Source organism: Pituophis catenifer, unplaced genomic scaffold (assembly GCF_029215685.1).
Source record: "Pituophis catenifer annectens isolate HBS135680 unplaced genomic scaffold, rPitCat1.0.hap2 SCAF_1, whole genome shotgun sequence".
Taxonomy (NCBI): Eukaryota; Metazoa; Chordata; class Lepidosauria; order Squamata; family Colubridae; genus Pituophis; species Pituophis catenifer.
In genome coordinates this window covers 345470532-345492334 of record NW_027256881.1, presented here as the reverse complement: position 1 = coordinate 345492334, position 21803 = coordinate 345470532, and the positions used below count along the sequence as shown (strand labels likewise).

The following is a 21803-nucleotide window of genomic DNA, read 5'->3' as shown; positions in this document are numbered from 1 at the left end:
GTCCCTTTTTTTCCATCTCGTAATTTCAAATGGTCAATAAATGAACTGTTGTAAATTGAGGAGTACTTGTATACAGTAGGTAGTCCTTGACTTACAACCATCTGCTTAATGACTGTTTGAAGTTGAAGAACGGCACTGAAAAAGTGACTGAAACTGTTTTTCATGCTTTATGACAGTTGCAGCATCGCCATGGCCACATGATCAAAATGCTTGGCAACTGGCATGTACTTAGGACGGTTGCAGTGTCCCGGGGGGGGTCACATGATCCTCTTTTGCGTCCTTCTGACAAGCAAACTTAATAGGGAAGCTGGGTTCACTTAACAACAATCTTAACAACTGCAGGGATTCACTTAACCACTCTGGCAAGAAAGATCATTAAAATGGAGGAAAACTCACTTAACTGTCTCACTTAGCAATGGGAATTTTGGGCTCAAATGTGGTTGTAAGTTGAGGGCCACCTGTAACTGATTATTTTTAAAACTGAATATCTCTGAATTTCTATAGTTGAATAGCTACGAGTATTTATTGAAATGTGCATAGGCATGAGTTTAATTCTGCTGGTACTGACACTTAGCCATGAAAGCCAGTTGGGTGACTTTGGGCCAATCACCACAAGCCTGTGAGTTCTAGTCACACTTTATGCGAATAGAAAGCCAGCTGGGTAACTTTGGGTGGCCTGTCAATCTCTCCCATGTCAAGTTGGTTGGTCAATTCCTTTCATAACCAGTGGATCAACACTCTTTGGAAAATGCTAGAATAATTAACCACAGTCCAGCTACAAACGATTATGCTTCCTTCCGACATTTAATAAAAACAACAACAGTGATATAATTTCAATTATATCACTGGGCCTGGTGGCTCAGCAGACTGATAGCATTGTGATTAACACCAGCTATCTGCAATTACTGTAAGTTCGAATCTCACCAGGCTCAAGGTTGACTCAGCCTTCCATCCTTTCTAAGGTAGGTGAAATGAGGACCCAGTTTGTGGGGGCAATAAGCTGACTTTGTATAAAATATACAAAAGTATGAAGGCTATTGCTTAATGCATTGTAAGCCGCCCTGAGTCTCTGGAGAAGGGCAGCATATAAATCAAATTAAAAACAAAAATAAAAAATTGGCAGTAACGTCCCAGGAACGAACTCTTACCACTAACAGGACGTCCTGGGGGCCTGGGCCGTGGAGAGATGCTGTGGGGTTCCCCTTCGGCCCCATCGACTATGGGACGACCAAAGATCACTTCCAGTTCCTTGCCATCGGGCGGGGGGATGGGATACCGTCCGATTGACAGCTCCACCAGGGAGAGGCCCATGCTCCAGATGTCCGACTGAACGGAATAGTGAGTGCCTTGTAAACGTTCAGGCTGCAAGCAATTGCAACAGAGGTGGGTGAGTGCCCATCTTGCAAAAAACACACCTGTCAATCCCAGTGGCTCCTTCGATATCCAGGTGTCTGTGGGTACACACCTATGTGAGAAATTTATGGCAAGCCAGCAGGAACATTAAGGCGGAATTTGAAAGAGGTTTTCCCTGTCTGCATACTCAGTTAATTACCAGAACAGCTCTTCAGAAGCCAGGCCAAGAGAGTTATAATAATCTACCTAGAGAACTTTTGCTTACTGGATCATATGCAAATAAATTAAAAAAGCAGAAAATACAGTTGTGCACTTAACAGAGAGCATAAGGTACCTTCCTTTGCCTGCAGTTGCAAAAAGCTACTTCTGTGCTGCCTCTGTTGTCACAACAGACGGAGAGCTGAAACTACTGACACTTAACGCTATGATTTATGATTTAATTTATAGGGTGCCTCAGCTCCTAAATGACTTGCTTCTGCTTCCTAGATTTTGACTGAAGAACTGTTTTTTTAAAACCATCATCACCCAGATTGGCTGAAGGGGGCAAATATTCCAGCCAATAGGTTGATCACTTTCCAGAAAGACAGATTTATATTAAATTTATATTGTATTATATTATATTAAGAGCCGTGGTGGCGCAGTGGTTAGAATGCAGTACTGCAGGCCACTTCTGCTGATCACCGGCTGCCAGCAGTTTGGCAGTTCGGGTCTCACCGGCTCAAGGTTGACTCAGCATTCTGTCCTTCCGAGGTGGGTAAAATGAGGACCTAGATTGTTGGGGACAAGAGGCTGACACTGTAAACCACTTAGAGAGGGCTGTAAAGCACTGTGAAGTGGTATACAAGTCTAAGTGCTATTGCTATATCAAATAGCAACATACTCTTTTTAAGTGCTGCAATCAAGATTATTCTTCTGAATATGACTATCTTGATACCACATCTGCTTTAATACCTGCCGAGCTAGTAATCTAGTTGCTACCCAACTTCCCTTGACAAACACACAGTTCCAGTTAGGCATAGGAAGTAGAGTGCGCAGAGGTGCGGGACAGTCCTGGAGGCCCCGTGGCAGTCACATGTAACACACCTCTGTTGTGTGAGTTGAACTGGTTGCCGGTTTGCTTCCGGGTCCAATTCAAGATGTCGGCTATTATCTTCAAAGCTCTTTATGGCAGTGAGTTCAAGGTATTTCGGGAGCCATGTCACCCCAATGGAACCAGCCTGCCCAGCTCACGTCAGCAGAAGAGACATACTTTAGATCTTGTCTGCCAAAGGATTTCAGCTGGCAGGGCCCAGGAGAAGAGCCTTTTCTGCTGTGGCTCCCACTCTTTGGAATATTCTCTCTGCTGGAGTCGGGCCCACAATCCTGGCTTGTTGGAAGAGCCTGGAAAACCCCGGCTCTGCCGGCTCATCTGGGGCCCCAACAAGAGAGCACTATGTTGGGGGCGGTTGACTGGCTAGAAAGATCCCCACCCTCATGTCACCTGTCCTCATGGTTTTTAGTCTCTTATTTAAGCCTCCTGATTTTAATCGTTTTGCATCATCGTTTTTACCTATTTACCATGCTGCAAGCCGCCCAGAGTCACTGTAACAGTGAGGTGGGTGGCACAGAAATGCAATCTCTATATAAAAAAGGCTGTATGTATGTATGTTCCAGCATAACTCTGGAACACTTTGAGCAATTTCAACCAAACTTGGTACACAGATGATTTACTATCTGGAAACAAATACTGTGGGGGTAAGATACCCCGGAGATGTGTGTGAATGTGTGTGTGTGTGTGTTTTCCAGCATAACTGTGGAACGCCTGGGCCGTTAAGGACAGCGAGTGCAGCGTCCTAGAGCAGCAATTGTTTGTGATGTCAGTTCCTTCGCAGCTTCCTCTGGAAAGGCAGTGTGATGTTCTCCCTCCAGTGGAGCAATGGGGAAGCGCCTGATGGATTTGGGGCAAAGTGCCAGGATTATAGACAGGGCGGGAAAGAGGAGCGCACGGGAGGGGAAGGGAGAGGGCAGGGATGATGGGCATGGGAGTAGGGGGAAGAAAGGCCCCTCTCAATGGCTCCCTGTCAGACAAAGGCTTTGATGTCTATAAATACCCAGGCAACACCGGGTTACCAGTTAGTATATAAATAAAAAAACAGAACATAACACCGGGTATCCAACTTCTTTTGATCCAGTCAAGACTGTGCCTTCACTCCCCATTTTGTTCCTGCTGAACAAACGAATCTAAAAAGATCCACTCATTTTGTATATACGGTAGTAGGTTTGTACTTTGGTTCTGTTCTTTGAATCCAATAGAATCGGAAGTCAGATTCTGTATTTCATGCTTATTGAGAAATCAAACTAGGGCCACAGGAGAAGCTTCCTCTTTTTAATGTCTATGGAAATTCTCAATCATCTAGATTATGGTTGTCCCAAGGGTTTTCTTTTTCCCCAAAAGGAGTCGTGGTGATGCAGTGGTTAGAATGTAGTGTTGCAGGCTGACTCTGCTCACTGCCAGCAGTTTGATCCTGACCGGCTCAAGGTTGATTCAGCCTTACGAGGTCGGTAAAACAAGGACCCAGACTGTTGGGGGAAAGAGGCTGATTCTGTAAACCGCTCAGAGAGGGCTGTAAAACACCGTGAAGCGGTATGTAAGTCTAAGTGCTATTGCTAATTATCATATATCCCTCTATCTCTATCTTCTGTCTATCTACAACAGGGCTGTCAGTCTCGCAGCCCACAGGCTGGATGCGTCACACCCTAGCCACGTCTGGTTTAGCGAATGGGGAGGAAAAGTCCCGATATGTCATGTGATGCCGCGAGTTTGACACGCCTGATCTACAATATCTATCTATTGCTATCTATTGCTGTGTCTGTCTATCTACCTATCCTCCCTCTCCCTCCACCTAACTACCTACCCCACCTCTCTCCCTCCCTATCTCAAGAACTATGGTGGTGGTGCAGTGTTAGAATGCTATATTGCAGGCTGACTCTGTCCACTGCCAGCAGTTCGACCCTGACAGGCTCAAGGCTGACTCAGCCTTCCATCCTTCTGAAGTGGGTAAAATGAGGACCCAGATTGTTTGGGGCAATATGCGGACTCTGTAAACTGTTTAGAGAGGGCTGTAAAGCACTGTGAAGTGGCATATACCTCTAAGTGCTATTGCTATTTCTAAAGGGCAACTGGACTTTGTTTTCTTTGAAAACATTTCGCTTCTCGTCCAACAAGCTTCTTCAGGTCTAATTCTAACTCTTCTTATTAGTCAAAGCAGCCCAGTGGAAGCAACCAAATGGCTCGCCAGCCAATCACACACAAGGTCAGAATTGTAAAGAATTCTGGTTTTGTCTGCTGCTTTAATTTAGCTGTTTATATGACTTGTTGTATCTGATATAAATGCCTGAGCTTCCTCTCCATCAGACAGGATTAAGGATAGGCTTGGAGAGGAACAGTTTCTACCAGAAAAATGAAGGCATTCACAACCCAAAGGTAGTTGAGATCAGAAAAAAACAAATCTAGCTTAAAGGAAGACACCATTTATTATGGCAATGTTGCTAACCTTGGGAACTTTAAGATGTGTGGACTTCAAGTCCCAGAATTCCCCAGCCTGCATGGCTGGCTGGGGAATTCTGGGAGTTGAAATCTTCACGTTAAAAGTTCCCAAGGTTGGAAAAATATCGGTTTAAGGCGACGTAGCTGTAACAAAGCACAATCCATCATGAGAGAGAGAGAGAGAGAGAGAGAGGGAGGGGGGGGTTGAAGTTAGGCAATCTTCATTACAACATCCCCACACCAGCTGTCATATAGTAGCAATCCCTCCCCACAGGACAAACTTTATGTGCCCTAACTCCGTTTTTAAAAAACAGCACGTAAGGAAGAGGACCTACAGACATGTAGGATCGGGTGCCCACGAAGGAATTGGCCATGGAGTCGATGAGCTGCCCGCTGACTCCAAAATCACACAGCTTAATCTCACCTCGGGAATTCACCAAGATGTTAGAAGGCTTCACATCTGCAAACGAGAAACTGTTTTAAGAGACGAAGAGGGGGGTGGGGGGATGGAAACCACAACCAAACACTGAAAAGGCATCCTAAAAAGGAATTCCATTTGGAGACTGTTCTAGATAAAAGCTCTATGGTTTCTCCCCCCTAATGAAGACAGGAAAGAATCTTGCAAAGGGTCTTTTAGACCGTGGCCAAACTCTTGGATTAAATCAACATGGCTGGCTGGGGAATTCTGGGAATTGAGGTCCACCTATCTTAAAGTTGCTAAGGTTAAAAACACTCAAATTAGATAGCAAAAAATAATAAACTATTAATATTAATAAACCAATGAATACAGGTAGTCCTCAACAACCATTTGTTTAGTGACTGTTCAAAGTCACAACGGCACTGAAAAAAGCATCTTGGAATCGTTTTCACACTTACAAATGTTGCATCAATATCCAGTCACGTGATCAAAATTTGGATGTTTGGCAACTGGTTCATTTATGACGGTTGCAGCGTCCCAGGATCACGTGATGCCCTTTTGCGACCTTCTGACAAGCAAAGGCAATGGGGAAGCCAGTTTCACATAACAACTGTGCTACTGACTTAACAATGGCAGTGATTCACTTAACAACTGTGTCAAGAAAAACAAGGTGGTCTTGCTTAGCAATGGAAATTTTGGACTCAACTGTGGTCATAAGTTGAGGACTACCTGTATTCCCAATGGCCGTACTGTGGGCCCAATGGACCTGTGACTTTGGGCTGATTTTATGTAGGCCTAGATGTTGTCCATCCCCTGGTGTTCTTCAGAGATCATCGTGCAATCCCTTTCCCCTGCGTGTATGGTCCCCCAAAACTTTTCTGAGACTCAGGAAACTCACAATGGAAACGAGCCCCTGCCCAAATTCTCCTTCCATTGCGGGAAAGCAAAATTTGGAAGACTTAAAACTGCAAGTGGTGAATTTCATTACTGTGAAGGGCTTTTCTTAATAAGCAACCCCTCCCCCCCCTCCCCAGTTCTAACACGAACACAAAGGTGACAGAAGAGGCTTCCCTCAAAAGCAGCTGCCAGTAAGAAGCTATGGTCTGTGTAAGAACTGTGCAATATAGAACACAACACAATTTCCAGATTTTTTACAACCCCCACAAAGTTGCAAAAATCCACAAGTACCATACAGCCACTATGTATGTATGTATGTATGTATGTATGTATGTATGTATATGTATATGTATATGTATATGTATATGTATATGTATATAATAAGAGCTACACAACCCCAGTTCACTTACATATGCAGACTCCTCCTTCTATTACAACCAATGCTTACCTCGGTGCATGATTTGGTGCTTCTCTCGTAAATAAGCCAATCCTCGCAGAACCTGAAAAGAGGAGAGGAGAGGAGAGGAGAGGGGAAGAGGAGAGGAGAAGAGAGGAGAGGAGAGGGGAAGAGGAGAAGAGAGGAGGGGAGGGGAGAGGAGGGGAGGAGAGGGGAAGAGGAGAGGAGAGGGGAAGAGGGGAAGAGGGGGGGAGGGGAAGGGAGGGGAGGGGAGGGGAGGGGAGGGGAGAGGAGAGGAGAGGAGAGGAGAGGAGAGGAGAGGAGAGGAGAGGAGAGGAGAGGAGAGGAGAGGAGAGGAGAGGAGAGGAGAGGAGAATCAGTATTTGAGGGATGGAAGCAAGCATGATCCCCATTTTATAAATGGGAAACTAAAAAATAAAGAGCCATACAAATGTGTGACAGAACAGAGGGTGGCCGTCTCTGACTGAAGGGATAATTTGGTGCCCAAATGCTTCTAGAAGGATACAGATGAGACTCTGTATCTCGCAAAACCTTGTTTGGGGTAATTAAAAAGAGGCAGCTGCATACTCACTGCTATACTGACTTTGCCCAAAATTTCTTCAGGAATCCTCTTGGCTTCTTTCAAAACCTGATCCAAGGAACCGCCATCCTAAAACCAGGGAAAGGTAAGTAGGTTGATTTATTCGTTGGCTTTTAATCCCGCCTTTATTGCTTTATCTCAAGGTGGAGAACATACACACTCCTTCCTCCTCCTATTGTCCCTGCAGCAACAACCCTGCGAGGTGAGTTGGGCTGAGAGAAAGGGACTGGCCCAAAGTCACCCAGCTCTTTTGTGTTAAGGTGAAATTACAACTCACCATCTTCAGGTGATTGGTCCAAAGTCACCCAGCCAGGTTTCATATCTAACGCAGTTCTAGAACTCAGCATTTTGTGCTTGCATGCCTAAGGCAGCCTGTTTTCAGGCTTAAGGTGGGACTAGAATTCCCAGTCTCCTGGTTTTTAGGCCAGCAGCACCCTACATTATCTTAAAATTTAGAATCAGAAAACATCCCACCCAACCAAATGAATAAGAAACCAGATTTAAGTAAGAAAGAGCCCAAAGAATATCTTAGTATCACTTGAAAAGTACAAGGCATATAAAATTTCAAACAATTTGCCTGAAATTAGACAAAGAAAGGACAGGCTACCCCATCAAGAAGCATTCTGCGAATGGGGTGTTGGTAGAGAAGACACAACCCCACCTTGCCACAACCAAACCTCTTAATAATGAATTCTATAGGAAAGTTGATTGACAGAGCCAAAGACAATTCTCAGGAGCTCTGATCGACAGTCAGGAAGCAAAATGTTAAATCCTCTTTGTTGTCAACCATTCTCCATCTGCTTTAATCAGCTATAGTTCAGGAGGACTAATGAAGCAGATTCCCATTTTTAAAAATTCATTTATAAAATTTATATAGCTGTCCATCACACAAAAAGTGAGGTTTTCCTGAAGATTCTTAGTATATTTTTGTAACACAAGGTACCTTCCTTCTTACCCTGTTGCCCCGAAAATAAGACATCCCCTGATAATAAGCCCAATTGGGCTTTTGAGCACATGCGCTAAAATAAGCCTCCCCCCTGAAAATAAGCCCTCCCCAAAAATATTTAAACGCAGAGCTGGAAATCAGGTAAGACGGCAAGAGGAGCCCCATCTTGCTCCACACGCCCCAAAAATAATAAGACCTCCCTGAAAATAAGTTCAAGTGCTTATTTCGGGGTTCAAAAAAAAAAAAAAAATAAGACAGGGTCTTATTTTTGGGGAAACATGGTAACAGAATGTATTACATCTGGGTTACTTGAAACAATATATGGCTTGACTAAGGCACCCCATTCACTGTAGAAAGCAATAATGTTCAGAAGAGTTAGCGGTAAAAGGAAACCAGGCCTCCAAAGAACACGGCGGCCTGGATACCTTCAAAGATGACATCAGCCAGAACATGGAAAAACTCAAAAGAAGCAAGATCGGAAGAGACCTGGTCCGTAGAATCGCCAAGAATCAGTTATGACTGAATGGATATCATCATCATGAAGACACCCCATAAACCTATGCAGCACATCTACTGTTCTTGTACCACAGGAGGTTAAAATCTTTGCAGAACGCATGGGGAATATTCTGTCCTGAAAAGGGCAGAATGCTGTAACAAATCCTAATGGTGGCTTCTGTGCCGATGGCACTGTTGGGCTGAAAGGGGACCAGGAAGGCTCATGTTCGTGTCCTCACATGACCATCGGCCTCAGTAACTGTCAGCCGCGATCAATCTCACAGGATGGTTGCTAGGAGAGCAAAATGGATGAGGGAGTATTACGTGTATCACCTTGACCTGCTGGGATGCAAGATGACATTTATATTATATGTATTTTATTTGGCTGTTCACCACCCTGAGTCCTTCGGGAGTAGGGCGGTATTCAAATTTAATAAATAAATAAAATAAATAAAATAAAATAAATGAATACACAAGCCACCAGCTGAATTTAGCAAGGTGAGGAGAACATTCAAGACCAGGCCACTGGAAGACCTGGCAGAAGACAAAGTGAAGGGAGACGAATACCCATCATATTTCTGGGACAAATTGGTTTAATCGGAGAAAACCTCCTCTTCCTCCTCCAGCACTACTACAGGGTTATCCCATTTTTATTATGTACATGCTGTAGCGGCTTTAATATGGCACCTTAAAATTGTACAAACGGTGGGATCCTTGTCGTGAGTAACTTAAAATGCAGCAAAATAGAGAAATGACAGAGGAGGGAGAAATAAGTGCTATTTTCCAAAGCACCCGAAGGCCAGACAAGGAATAACAGATGGAAACTGATCCAGGAGAGATTCAACCTGGAAATAGGAGGAATTTTCTGACCATGAGATCAATCAACCCATGGAACAGAAGTTGCCTTTGGAAGTTGTGAGAGCTTCATGACTGGAAGCTTTCAAGAAGAGACTGAACTGCCATCCAATGGGAAATGGCGTAGGGTCTCCTGCTTGGGCAGGGGGTTGGACTAGATGACCTACAAGGTCCTTTCCAACTCTGTTATTCTAAATAGGACAGTTAAAACAGGGAAACTCAATTTATTTATGGTGCATCTATGCTTAGATGTGTTATACAGGTAGTCCTCGACTTAAGAATGGTGAAAATTACATCAGATTCCACCCCCACCCCCTGGTACTTACAACCTAATTCCAAAGATCCAATAACCATCCTGGTCATGTGAACTGCATTCTGGACACCTGGCAATCGACCCACATATTTATGGCCGTTTGTAGCGCCCTGCAGTCACATGACTGCAAGTTACAACGCTTTTGTCAAAAAGCATCCTTCAGTTTTCGGCGAAAATGCCCCATAGTGAACACTAGGTTCACTTAACGACCACAGCATTCACTTAATGACTCCTGAAAAAAAAAAGGTAATAAAATCGGGTCGGTCACATGGATGACCTGCTTTACGATCGTCACAATTTATTGATTTTTCACCTTTTTGAACTGCCGGTCTCCCTCAGAGAGCGACTCTTGAGTGACGTATAATAAAATGTACCTATATGGACTCACGACCATAATGGGCGGGCTCCATTACGGCCGTAAGTTGAGGACTGCCTCTATGTGCCAGGTGGGCCGAGCGGTTAAGGGGCATCAGGCTAGAAAATGAGGACTCGTCTTGCTTTAGCCATGAAACCAATTGGCTGACTTTGGGCCAGTCCCTCACTCCCGGCCCAATCCACCTCACAGAGTTGTGGGAAAAACAGGAGGAGGAAGATGAACGTATCTGCCACCCTGAGTTATTTGAAAAAACAATAACGGAGAGGTATAAATAATAGTGGATGAGAAGCGAAACGTCTTCAAAGTAACAATCAGGAAGTCCGGTCGCCTCTTGAAAAAAGGCTGTCTCACCTTTGGGGACTGAGAATCTCCATAGACATATAAACAAATAAATAAATTTGCCATCAGGCCTCCCTTTATATAACATTGTCTAAGGGCAGCTTTTAATCCCCAATGTTTATCATAAGAGACCAGTTCTTCCCACTCCTTTTTTCGTGGAAAATGCTCTGCAATCATTTATTTTTTTCCAAGCCGCACAAATACGGACGTAATTCTCAAGAGGCAAAATCCGAACCCAAGAGAGTCAACGGTTCAGGCGGTTAGGATTTGAGCACCTGCTTCCAGGAGAGGAACTAAAGAGGTACCTAAGTCTTGAGACGTGGGAAGAGTCATTTCTGGGCATCTTAAAGAAGCTTGTGAGGCTGCCTGCAGTTGGGTACTCGTTGTCGTAATGTACAATGTTTAGGTGGCTTTGCTTTTGAAAAGGGGACTCTGCCAGTTTTAGAATTAAGTCAACAGATGGCAGCACCGACTTTGTACTACAAACAAGGATGGCGGGGAGATGACATTTTCCCCGGTGACAGATTCCATGCTCAGAGATATCGGCCTCGCCAAGAAACTGCTCGTTCTCTATCCTATGAGACAGACAATTATCATATTTCTCAGAGATTACTCCCCAGGTAGTCCTTTGTCTTACGACCACAATTGAACCCAAAATTTCTGTTGCTAATACAGTTGGGTTTTGCCCCGTTTTATGCCCCTGCTTGCCATGGTTGTGAAGTGAATTGCTGTGTCGAACTGGAAGCTGACCTGACCGAAGCCATTTTGTCACTTTAGTGTTGCCACACTGGAGCTGTGGGCTAGGGAGGGAGTGGGGGGAATAGAGATAGCTGGGGTTTTGTAGCCAAAACAAAATACTTTCTCTTGGGAACCAAGGACATTCTCACAACTAGTCAGAGAGAGAGAGAGAGGAGTGATGTTACCCAGCAACCAGACGGCACCTCAATTGGACCATGTGACTGATTGTTTGGGGAAAGGGAAAAACTTTTACTTTTAATTAGATGAAAACTGACTCTGAAGTTTCCCATGGTTTTCACCAGCTCTATGCCAATATGATATATCCAATAAAGCTATTCTTTGAGGAATCCACTTGCCTCGGAATTTTGTTTGCTATGGGTGCATCACTTGGAACCCTGATACGATGCTGTTGTTAGTGAATCTGGCTTCCTCGTGGACTTTGCTTGTCAAAAAAGCGATCCCATGACCTGTGCAACCGTCATAAATAGGAACCAGTTGCCAAGGGTCTGAATTTCAATCGTGGCACCATAGTAGGTTGCTGCAACAGTCGTAAGTGTGAAAAACATTTTTTTCATGTGCTGTTGTAACTTTGAACAGTCACTAACAAGTGGTTGTAAGTTGAGGACTACCTGTACAGCTGTGATTGATTCACTTAACAGCTGTGGCAAGGAAAGTTATAAAATGGGCCAAACTCACTTAACAAATATCTCACTTAACAACCAAAATTTTGGGCTCAGTTGTGGTCATAAATGGAGGACTCCCTGTACTTCATGTGCCTTTTCCTGTTATAATATTCAGTCTGCCTGACACCCAGATTATTGTGCAATGGCAGAAAGCTATTGTCTTACAAGCTGGGAGAACAGAGAAACGTAGAGGCTGTACCACTACAGATTCTTTTTAAGGTGCTGGCCTAGGCGACTGTGAGTTATAGTCCTTATATGAAAAACCAGTTGGGTGACTTTGAGCCAGGCCCTCTCTCTCTTTCTTAGCCCAACTCATCTCACAGGGTTGTTGATGTGGGAAATACAGAAGATATATTTGCTGCCTTGAGTTATTTATAAATAATAATAAAGGTGGGATCAAAATCAAATCAAATAAAAATCAAATAAAGGAGCCTGAGTGGCACAGCAGACTAATGCTACTGTTAAAGGTAGTATTTAGCTTCCAGCTGCCTGCAATTACTGTGAGTTCAATTCTCACCAGGCTCAAGGTTGACTCAGCCTTCCATCCTTTCTAAAGGTAGGTAAAATGAGGACCCGGTTTGTGGGGGCAATAAGCTGACTTTGTATAAAATATACAAAAGTATGAGGCTATTGCTTATCACCTTGTAAACCGCCCTGAGTCCCCGGAGAAGGACGGCATATAAATAAAAAAAATAAAAAAAATAAAAAAATACATAAATAAACATTTTAAGCGAATAAATACCATCATGGCTGGAATCTCAATGGATTTCCACCGGCTACTAATATTTCCTAAAGAAGGAAACAATTAAGCAGCCATCAGCATTCTCAAATAAACTAACTATCTCAGTAATATCCAATGATTTGATCTCTTATCGGGATTAAGCATGGGAAGGCTAAGCAAACTATGGTATCTCAGCCCATAGTCTGCTTGCTTTTATGTTACATCTGGAGTGGATTTCTGGCTTGTCCTCCTGATAAGCCATTCACTATCTGAAGCAATCTGGTAGCAAAGATCAGGAAGATTAGCCAATAATCCCAATAAATCAAGAATTCTCCTCATATTGTGGAAGAAAGTGGCTTGTTATTGGTAATGGAGACCTAAGCAGAAAAGAAACATTGGGAATACTACAGGTAGACCTTTACTTACAACAGTTCATTTAGGGACTTTTCAAAGTTACGTCGTCACTGAAAAAAGAGACTTATGACCATTTTTCACACTTACGACCACCACAGCATTCCCGTGGTCACCTGATCAAAATTCAGATGCTTGGCAACCAAGTCACGTTTTTATGATGGTTTTAGTGTCCAGGAGTCATGTGATCGCCTATTGCGACCTTCTGACAAAGTCAACGGGGAAGCCAGTTTCACTTAACAACTGTGCTACTATTTCACTAACTGCATTGATTCACTTAACAACAGCGGCAAGAAAAAGTGGTAAAATGGGGCAAAATTCACTGAACAAATGTTTCGCCTAGCAACGGAAATTCTGGTCTTAGTTGTGAAGTGAATTGGCTTCCTGTAATCAAAGCTCGGTAAGGTCCATGAAAACCTTTGATGCTGAATAAGGCACCTATCCCATTCTGCACAGGGAATATGCCCTTACCATATGCTCCATGCAAATGCTGATCTCCCCGTCACTGTAGAAGGCGCCGTAGAAACCGACGATGTACGGAGAATTGCACTCGTGAAGCACTTGGAGCTCCCGGATAATCTGGTTTCGTATGGCAGGCTTGATCTCCAAATGAATCAGCTGTGGAGGAAACGAGAGAGAGACACACACATATCAAAGGATGAAGATAGTGCAGAACAGCTCCAAAAACAATTGTGCCAGGCATGGTAGGGAGGACTGGTAAAGGACTATAATTCACAGTCGCCTAGTTCCTAGGCCAGCTCTGGTACAGCCTCTACATGTCTCAGCCTCCCAGATATATATGGACTAGATTACTTTAATCAGACAAAAGACTAACTCAGTTGGGATTCAGTCCTAGTTTAACAACAAATAACCCAGTTGGGAATTCTGGTATCCTTGGGGAAACTTTTCCAAACTTTACCATTCCGACTTGAAAGAATTTTATGCTTTTATAGTATTACGGTCTACTGCTTAAACATGAAACTATTTTACTTATGCTAAATTGTTTCATTTTTTAAAAAAAATATTCTTCCAGGCCATGGAAGGTACATTAGCCGATAAACAGCAGACACAGGCTCTACCCTCATTACTCATAGGGGAAAGGTAGTTAGAGGGGAATGGCTGGCTGTGACTCAGTCAAGCCCGTACGTCTTTCCTGGAGGGGGGGAAAAAAATCACTGCTGTTTTTAAATGCTTTGCTAACAGAAATTAAAAGTTGTAATGTAATGCTGTTAATAGAATGGCATGTTCTGCTTTCTTTTAAATCTGAAGATGTGCCATAGAGTGTTTGTTATTTGAAATTTCACATTGGGTAAAGGTAAAAGGTATCTCTGCGGGTTTTACTCCGCTAGTCTCTTTTTCTAAGCCACTGAGCCAGTGCTGTCTGAAAATATTTGTGGTCCTGGAGCCAGCATGACATCACAGCGCAGAGCATGCAGCAAAACACGGAGCACTGTTGCCTTCCTACCGAAGTGGTACCTATTTATCTACTTGCACTTACATGCTTTCAAACTGCTAGGTGGGCAAGAGCTGAGGCAAGTGATGGGAGCTCATTTCGTCACACGGTGGTAGAACTCGAACCGCCAGAGCACAGAGCTTCTCTGGCATCTTTTAAGCCACTGAGCCACCGTGCTTCTTCCCATTAGGAAGAGACCTAAATTTGCTTGCTAGACGCAGTTTATTATAAAATAGCCCCATGCAAATAAACCGGTATTAGTGGATTCAATTGCTACTGACAAAATTCTATGTTGGTTGTCATTAGTCACTACAAACCTTTCTTAAATTAATCAACAGCCTTGATTATTAGACTATTAATACATTTTGAAAGAGAACTAAACTGCTTATGACTCATTAAGTCATCCTTTTATCAATTTAACTAACCATGGTGGCCAGTGATGGGTTGCCCCTGGTTTGGACCGGTTCACAAGAACTGGTAGTAAAACAGGTGGGAGGCTCCGCTCACCGACCCGGACGTCATCAGGAAGTTTCTGCGCATACGCAGAAGTGCGCGCGTGGTCCCATTGCGAACCGGTAGTAAAGTAGAACCCACCCAATGGTGGCACAGTGGTTAGATTGCAGTATGGCAAGCTACTTCTGCTGCCTGCCGGCTGCCTGCAATTTGGCAATTCGTATCTCACCAGGCTCAAGGTTGGCTCAGCCTTCTATCCTTCTGAGGTTGGTAAAATGAGGACCCAGATTGCTGGGGGCTATATGCTGACTCTATAAACCTCTTAGAGAGGGCTGTAAAGCACTATGAAGAGGTATATAAGTCTAAATGCTATTGCTAACTACAGAGATCAACAGAATGACTCGGGGCAAGCAAAAAAGCAGTGGGAACAAGAACCACCTCCGACTTCCTGCCAGCTTCCACACTGACTTCACTTAGGAGAAGTGGCAGGAAGCACTGAAAATCACGATTACGTGAATGCAGCTGACCAAAGTGGCACTGCAGGGACAACCAGTTTGTGAGTACAACTGGTCTGGAGATCCTTGAAATTTCAATTCCACAGAAGTAACGAGCCCCACATTTTTAGTACAAATTCTTTTAAGTTAGTACATTTGAGATACGTTGATTCAAAAATTGTTGCCATATCATGTTTTGGATAATTGAAGGTTACAGACAAAAGCGTTTTAATGGTGTATAGATGACAGCCAGACAAACTACGGATAGACTGCAAGATTTGGCATTCTCTATTTGCACAAGAAAAAGCTGCTTCTGATTTTACCACAGATCAGATTTATTCAAATCTCTATTGGGATTCCAAAACACTAATATTCATTCAATGTTTCTTTTTGCATTTTTCCCAACTTGCTTAAAGAATTTTTAAAAAAATCTTCCATTTTATTAACATTACAGAATTTAAAAGACCAGACTAAAATAAGCCCTCAGAATTTGACTGTTTCCTGCAAGTCATTTTTGCAACTGAGAAGCACATTTTGCAATTTAAATAGAATTTAATGTTCTGGTGACCATCTGGACAATTTCCATTAATTATAAGTAATATATTTACTTATAACTTACAATTAATTATATGTCTTTCTTTTTGTTTTTATAGTGTTCCATTTTTTAATCCATTCGCTGTACTCGAACTGTTGTCCATACATTGAGGCAGATCACCCAACAGTGAAATAAATCAATAACCCCCCTTTAAAATCGTAGAAACAGGAATATGTATAAATATAAAAGACACAAGTTTAGAAATATGATTTTGCAATACACAATTCATTCACGTAAGAGACCAAGTTGTATTGTGTTATGATTGCAGTGTCAACCCTGAGATGTGTTTCTGGCCTTTTAAAAGCTATTGGCAGACACCCTTGCTCAATAGCTGAGAGTTATGGGACTGCAATTATAGCTCTACATTTGCTAATGATTCTGCATCCAAGAAGGCATGCAGTATAACCTACTTAGCAGTGCAAAAAAAGAAAAAAGAAAAGCAGCAGCAGAAGAGAAGTGGGAAGGAAGCAGTCACCATAGGAACGCTCGCACGGCTCAGGAATGGAGCACCGAAACCAAATTTATGGAAGACGGTTCACAGAAGAGTTGAAGCCTTATGTTGCGCAAATGTTCTTTCCGTACCAGATGTACAATTTTGCAAAGGAGAGCAAACCAATCAGCCACCCAACCTGCTAGCGTATCTTCCATAGGAAAAAGGTACAAGATATCCATCCTTTGTTATTGTTGTTCAATCACTATGTCGTGTCTGACTTTTATGACCCCATGGGGCACAGCACACCAGGTCCCCTCTGCTCTACATTGTCTCCCGGACTCTGCCCAAATATCACATTCATTGGGTCAATGACACTATCTAACCATCTCACCCTCTGCTGTCCCCTTCTCCTTTTGCCTTTGGTCTTTCCCAACATCGGGGTTTTCTCCAAGGAGTTCTCTCTCTTTTTTTTTTTTTGATTTGATTTATATGCTGCCCTTCTCTGGAGACTTAGGGCGGCTTACAATGCGTTAAGCAATAGCCTTCATACTTTTGTATATTTATACAAAGTCAGCTTATTGCCCTCACAAACTGGGTCCTCAATTTACCTACCTTTGAAAGGATGGAAGGCTGAGTCAACCTTGAGCCTGATGAGATTCGAACTTACAGTAATTGCAGACAGCTGGTGTTAATCACAGTGCTTTTAGTCTGCTGAGCCACCAGGCCCCTCTCTTCTCATTGGGCGGCCAAAGTATTTGAGTCCCAAAGGTGCTTTTTCAAGAGGCAATTTCTGGGGTTTTTTTGAAGACGTTTTGCTTCTCCTCCAAGAAGTTTCTTCAGCTTCTTGGATGAGAAGATGAAGAAGTTTCTTGGATGAGAAGCGAAACGTCTTCAAAGAAAAAACAAAAATTGCCTCTTGAAAAAGCATCTTTGGGACAATCATGACCTGGATAACTCCATAGACAAAAGTATTTGATCTTCAGCTTCAGGATCTGTCCTTCCAAAGAACAGTCAGTGTTGATTTCCTTTAGGATTGACTGACTTGATCTCTTGCAGTCCAAGGGGCTATCAAAGGGTCTTCTCCAGCACCACAATCTGAAAGCTTTGGTTCAATTCTTTGATGCTCAACTTTCCTTATGCTCCAACTCTCATAGCCATACATTTCTACTGGGAAGACCATAGCTTTGACTATAATATCCATCCTACCAATCATCAAACTTTCTCTTCCATTAAAGCAGAAGATAGAAGCACCATTTTTTTTTTTAAAAAAAAGAGGCTGCTAGGTCTCTATTAGTGCTCCTTCCTGTCTTTTTCTCTTTGATTTTCATTCTCACTCACATTAGGTCACATAAGCCAAATCAGAAAACAAAGGCCAAAATTACAGATGAATTCCAACTTCTCTTATCGCAGTGCTTCAGAGACAGGAGAAGTCCATCTAAGTGCTTTCCATCACCTTAGAGGAGAAACACCTATTAATTTTTTTACAATTATGGGTGGGACATGGACTGAAAATCACTACAGGAAGTCCTCCACTCACAACCACAACTGGGACCAGAATTTCAGGCGGTTGCTAAGGTGAATCACACCTGATTTGACAACCTTTTTGCCACAATTGTTAAATGAATCATGGCAATTGTTAAATGAGTCATGTGGTCATTAAGCTAATCTGACCTCCCACAATGTGATCACATGATCCAAGATGTTGCAACTGTTGTAAATACATGCCAGTTGCCAAGCACCCAAATTTTGATCAGGTGACTATGAGGATGCTGCGATGGTCGTAAGTATGAGAACTGATTTTAAGTCATCTTTTTCAGTGCCATTGTAATTTCGCATGGTCACTAAATGAATGCTTGTAAGTCGAGGAATACCTGTTAGTTAGAAGCCACAGGAACTTCACATTTGCAGTTTAAATAGGCATCAATACAGTATCAAGAACACAATCTTGCACCAAAAAAAAGATTATTTAAATAAATTTACATGGCTGCCCATCTCACATTAGTGACTCTAGGCAGCGTACAAATATTAAAACTAGCAATTAAATATAAGAACATGTGACACCTTAATCATAGGACCACATCACCAGAAGGGCTTGCCTAGCCTCCTGGCCCAAATTCCCGTGGAAACAGTCAGCTCTTCAGAGTTTTACGAAAGGCTAACAGGGTCAGATCCTAATAACAACAGAGAAGTCATAGTAGATGACAAGTTTATTTATTTTATTTATTTATTTTATTCAATTTGTATACCGCCCTTCTCCTAGTGGACTCAGGGCGGTGCACAGCCAGAACTAAAACACATATCAATACAAAATTTAAAATTTTTAAAAGAATTACATGACTTTGGCCCAAAATTTAAAACATTCAAACTAAAACCCATTGACAATTTAAAAAGCTAAAAAAAAAAAAAAAAAGGGGGGGGGGGTTCAAGCCAGCCCTGCTTGACGGAAAAGTTTTTAGGGCACGGCGAAAGACCCGGAGATCCGATATCCTTCGTATCTCCAGGGGCAAATTGTTCCCAGAGGGCAGGAGCTGCCACAGAGAAGGCCCTCCCCCTGGGGGTCGCCAGCCAACATTGCCTGGCTGACAGCACCCTGAGGAGTCCCTCTCTGTGGGAGCGTACTGGTCGGTGGGAGGCTATTGGCGGCAGAAGGGGGTCCCGCAAATACCCAGGTCCTATGCCATGGAGCGCTTTAAAGGTGGTGACCAACACCTTGAAGCGCACCCGGAAGACCACTGGAAGCCAATGCAGCTCACGCAGGAGAGGTATCACATGGGAGCGCCCCCTCGCTCCCATAATCCCCTGCGCGGCCGCATTCTGCACCAGATGAAGCCTCCGGGTGCTCCTCAAGGGGAGCCCCATGTAGAGAGCATTGCAGTAGTCCAGGTGGGAAGTGACGAGTGCCTGAGTGACTGTGCGTAAGGAATCCCGATCCAGAAAGGGACGCAACTGGCGAAGCCAACCTTGGCTGACTGTGAAAAGCTAAACGGGATAGTTCAGAGTAGCAGGCTGGATTTGAAATGGGGGAAAAAGACACTCTAAAGTTGCCAAGAAAGCCACAACAACATGCTTTTGTCATCAAATGAAGTCGTCTCTAGTAAAGGGTGAAGCAAATCCTTAAATAAAATTGTGTAAATACCACAAGAAATCTAGGCAACTAGATTTATTGCCTAGCCCTAGGCAATCCAGAAAATTGGATTTAAAACAATGACCTTACATTCATAGTAGTGAGGCTCTAAGCTGTTGCAATATTTTAGTACAGGCAGTCCTCGACTTACAACAGTTCATTTAGTGACCGTTCAAAGTTACAACGGCACTAAAAAAAGTGACTTAGGTCCATTTTTCACACTTTGTAGCATCCCCATGATCACGTGATCAAAATACAGATGTTTGGCAACTGACTAGTACTAATGACCGTTGCTGTGTCCCAAGGTCATGGGATCCCCTTTTGCGATCTTTTTTTTTTTTTTTAATTTGATTTATATGCCGCCCTTCTCCGAAGACTCAGGGCGGCTTACAATGTGCTCAGCAATAGCCTTCGATTTTGACAAACAAAATCGATTGGGAAGCTAGATTCATTTAATAACCAGGTTACTAAGTTATCAACTGTGGTGATTCACTTAACAACCGCGGCAAGAAAGGTCGTAAAAAGGGGAAAAACTGACTTAAAGGTCTCACTTAACAACAGAAATTTTGGGTCAATTGTAAACATTAAGTTGAGGACTACCTGTATTCATGCTCTGCTGTATTAATCAGGAGTCACATTCCAGATTACAGGTAGCCCTCAATTTACAATCATTTGTTTAGTGACTGTTCAAAGTTACAACGGCACTGGAAAAAACAACTTATGACCGTTTTTCACACTTACAACCATTGCATCATCAATGTTATCACTCTAGAAATTTTGCACAGAACTCCTCCTTCTGACTACCTGCTTAAGATCTGGTTGTTTCCCTTTTTCCTTTGGCAAGATTGGGGTCAAGCCCCTTTGGATGGTTATTGGGTGCTTGGCTTTTTTCAATTTTGGGTTTCCAGTCATCTGTCTTTGGGTGGGGTTTATTTTTTAAATTATATGGCTGCCCTAAATAAAAATTGTCAAAGAGGCTAAAAGTAGTTCTTGACCTATGACCGTTCAGCAACTGTTCAAAACTAAAAAGCCGTTGAATGAATAGAGTCCTTGGGGTTCTAACTGCCCCAGCATTTCTGTAGTCACATGCCTGAGATCCGTGGCAACTGGTTTGCACTAACCACTAGTCACAGCGTCCTAGGATCACGTGATCACCATTTGCAACCTTTCCTGCTGGCTTCCCCAAAAGAGTATATGGGGAAGCCAGTAGGAAACGTTGCAAGTTGCTGGGGTAGATCTCCTTCCACCCACGTACACTCAGCCCCAGCCCCTCTGTGCTCACACTGTGCCGGTCAAAGCGCACACTCTCACCAAGTCTCCCTTACACGCCTGCCTGGAATTTGCAACTTCCTGCCAGCTTTCCCACTAACTTTGGTTATAGAATATAGAATAACAGAATTGGAAAAGACCTTAAGTCTTCTAGTCCAACACCGAGTGCAGAACGGGAGTGCATGTGCCGGAAACCGGAAGAGCAGCCACATGGTGTGCATGCGCACACCAGAAAGATAATCTTCCCGTTTCTGGTGTGCACATGTGCACCAGCCACCTGGTCTTCCGGTTTCTGGCGCGCATGTGCGTGCGATGACCAGTTGAAAATGGAAGATCATCTTCCCGGCATGCGTATACACAACGGTGGCTGCTCTTCCAGTTTCCATCGCTCCCACATGTGTGAAGACAAGCTGGCCAGCGCGCCTGAACCCGGAAGAGCAATGGGCAACGGCTCTGCATGCCACTTTTAGCACGCATGCCATAGGCTCGCCATCAAGGCTTTATACGATGTCAGACAAATGGTTATCCAATCTCTTCCAGTGTTGGAGCATGTACAACTTCTAGAGACAAGCTGTTCCACTGATTGTTCTGTCAAGAAATTCCTCCTTAGTTCTAAGTTGCTTCTCTCCTTGATTACTTTCCACCCATTGCTTCTTGTCCTGCCCTCAGGTGCTTTTGAGAATAGTTGACCCCCCTCTTCTTTGGGGCAGCCCCTGAGATATTGGAAGACTGCTATCATGTCACCCCTAGTCCTTCTTTTCATTAAAACAGACATCCCCAATCCCAGCAACCGTTCTTTAAATGGTTGTGAGCTGGCAGGAAGTTGCCTCTTCTAACAACTGTGAGATTTAGTTAATGACAGCAACCGGAACAGCTTTACGACCACATGCTTAGCAATGGAAATTCCAGCCCC

General features: G+C 43.4%; 1 protein-coding gene across 2 annotated transcripts in view; it reads right to left on the bottom strand.

Annotated features, from left to right (window-relative positions):
- Positions 1 to 21803, bottom strand: part of LOC139317575 (dual specificity mitogen-activated protein kinase kinase 2) — a 114470-nt gene that overhangs the window by 14371 nt on the left and 78296 nt on the right. For both annotated transcript variants that reach the window (XM_070944672.1, XM_070944676.1), the window contains 5 exons: positions 13541 to 13687; positions 7184 to 7261; positions 6643 to 6694; positions 5215 to 5339; positions 1149 to 1362 (listed from right to left, as the gene is read on the bottom strand). In XM_070944672.1, coding sequence (XP_070800773.1) covers positions 1149 to 1362; positions 5215 to 5339; positions 6643 to 6694; positions 7184 to 7261; positions 13541 to 13687 — 616 coding nt within the window. The remainder of the gene's footprint in view (positions 1 to 1148; positions 1363 to 5214; positions 5340 to 6642; positions 6695 to 7183; positions 7262 to 13540; positions 13688 to 21803) is intronic.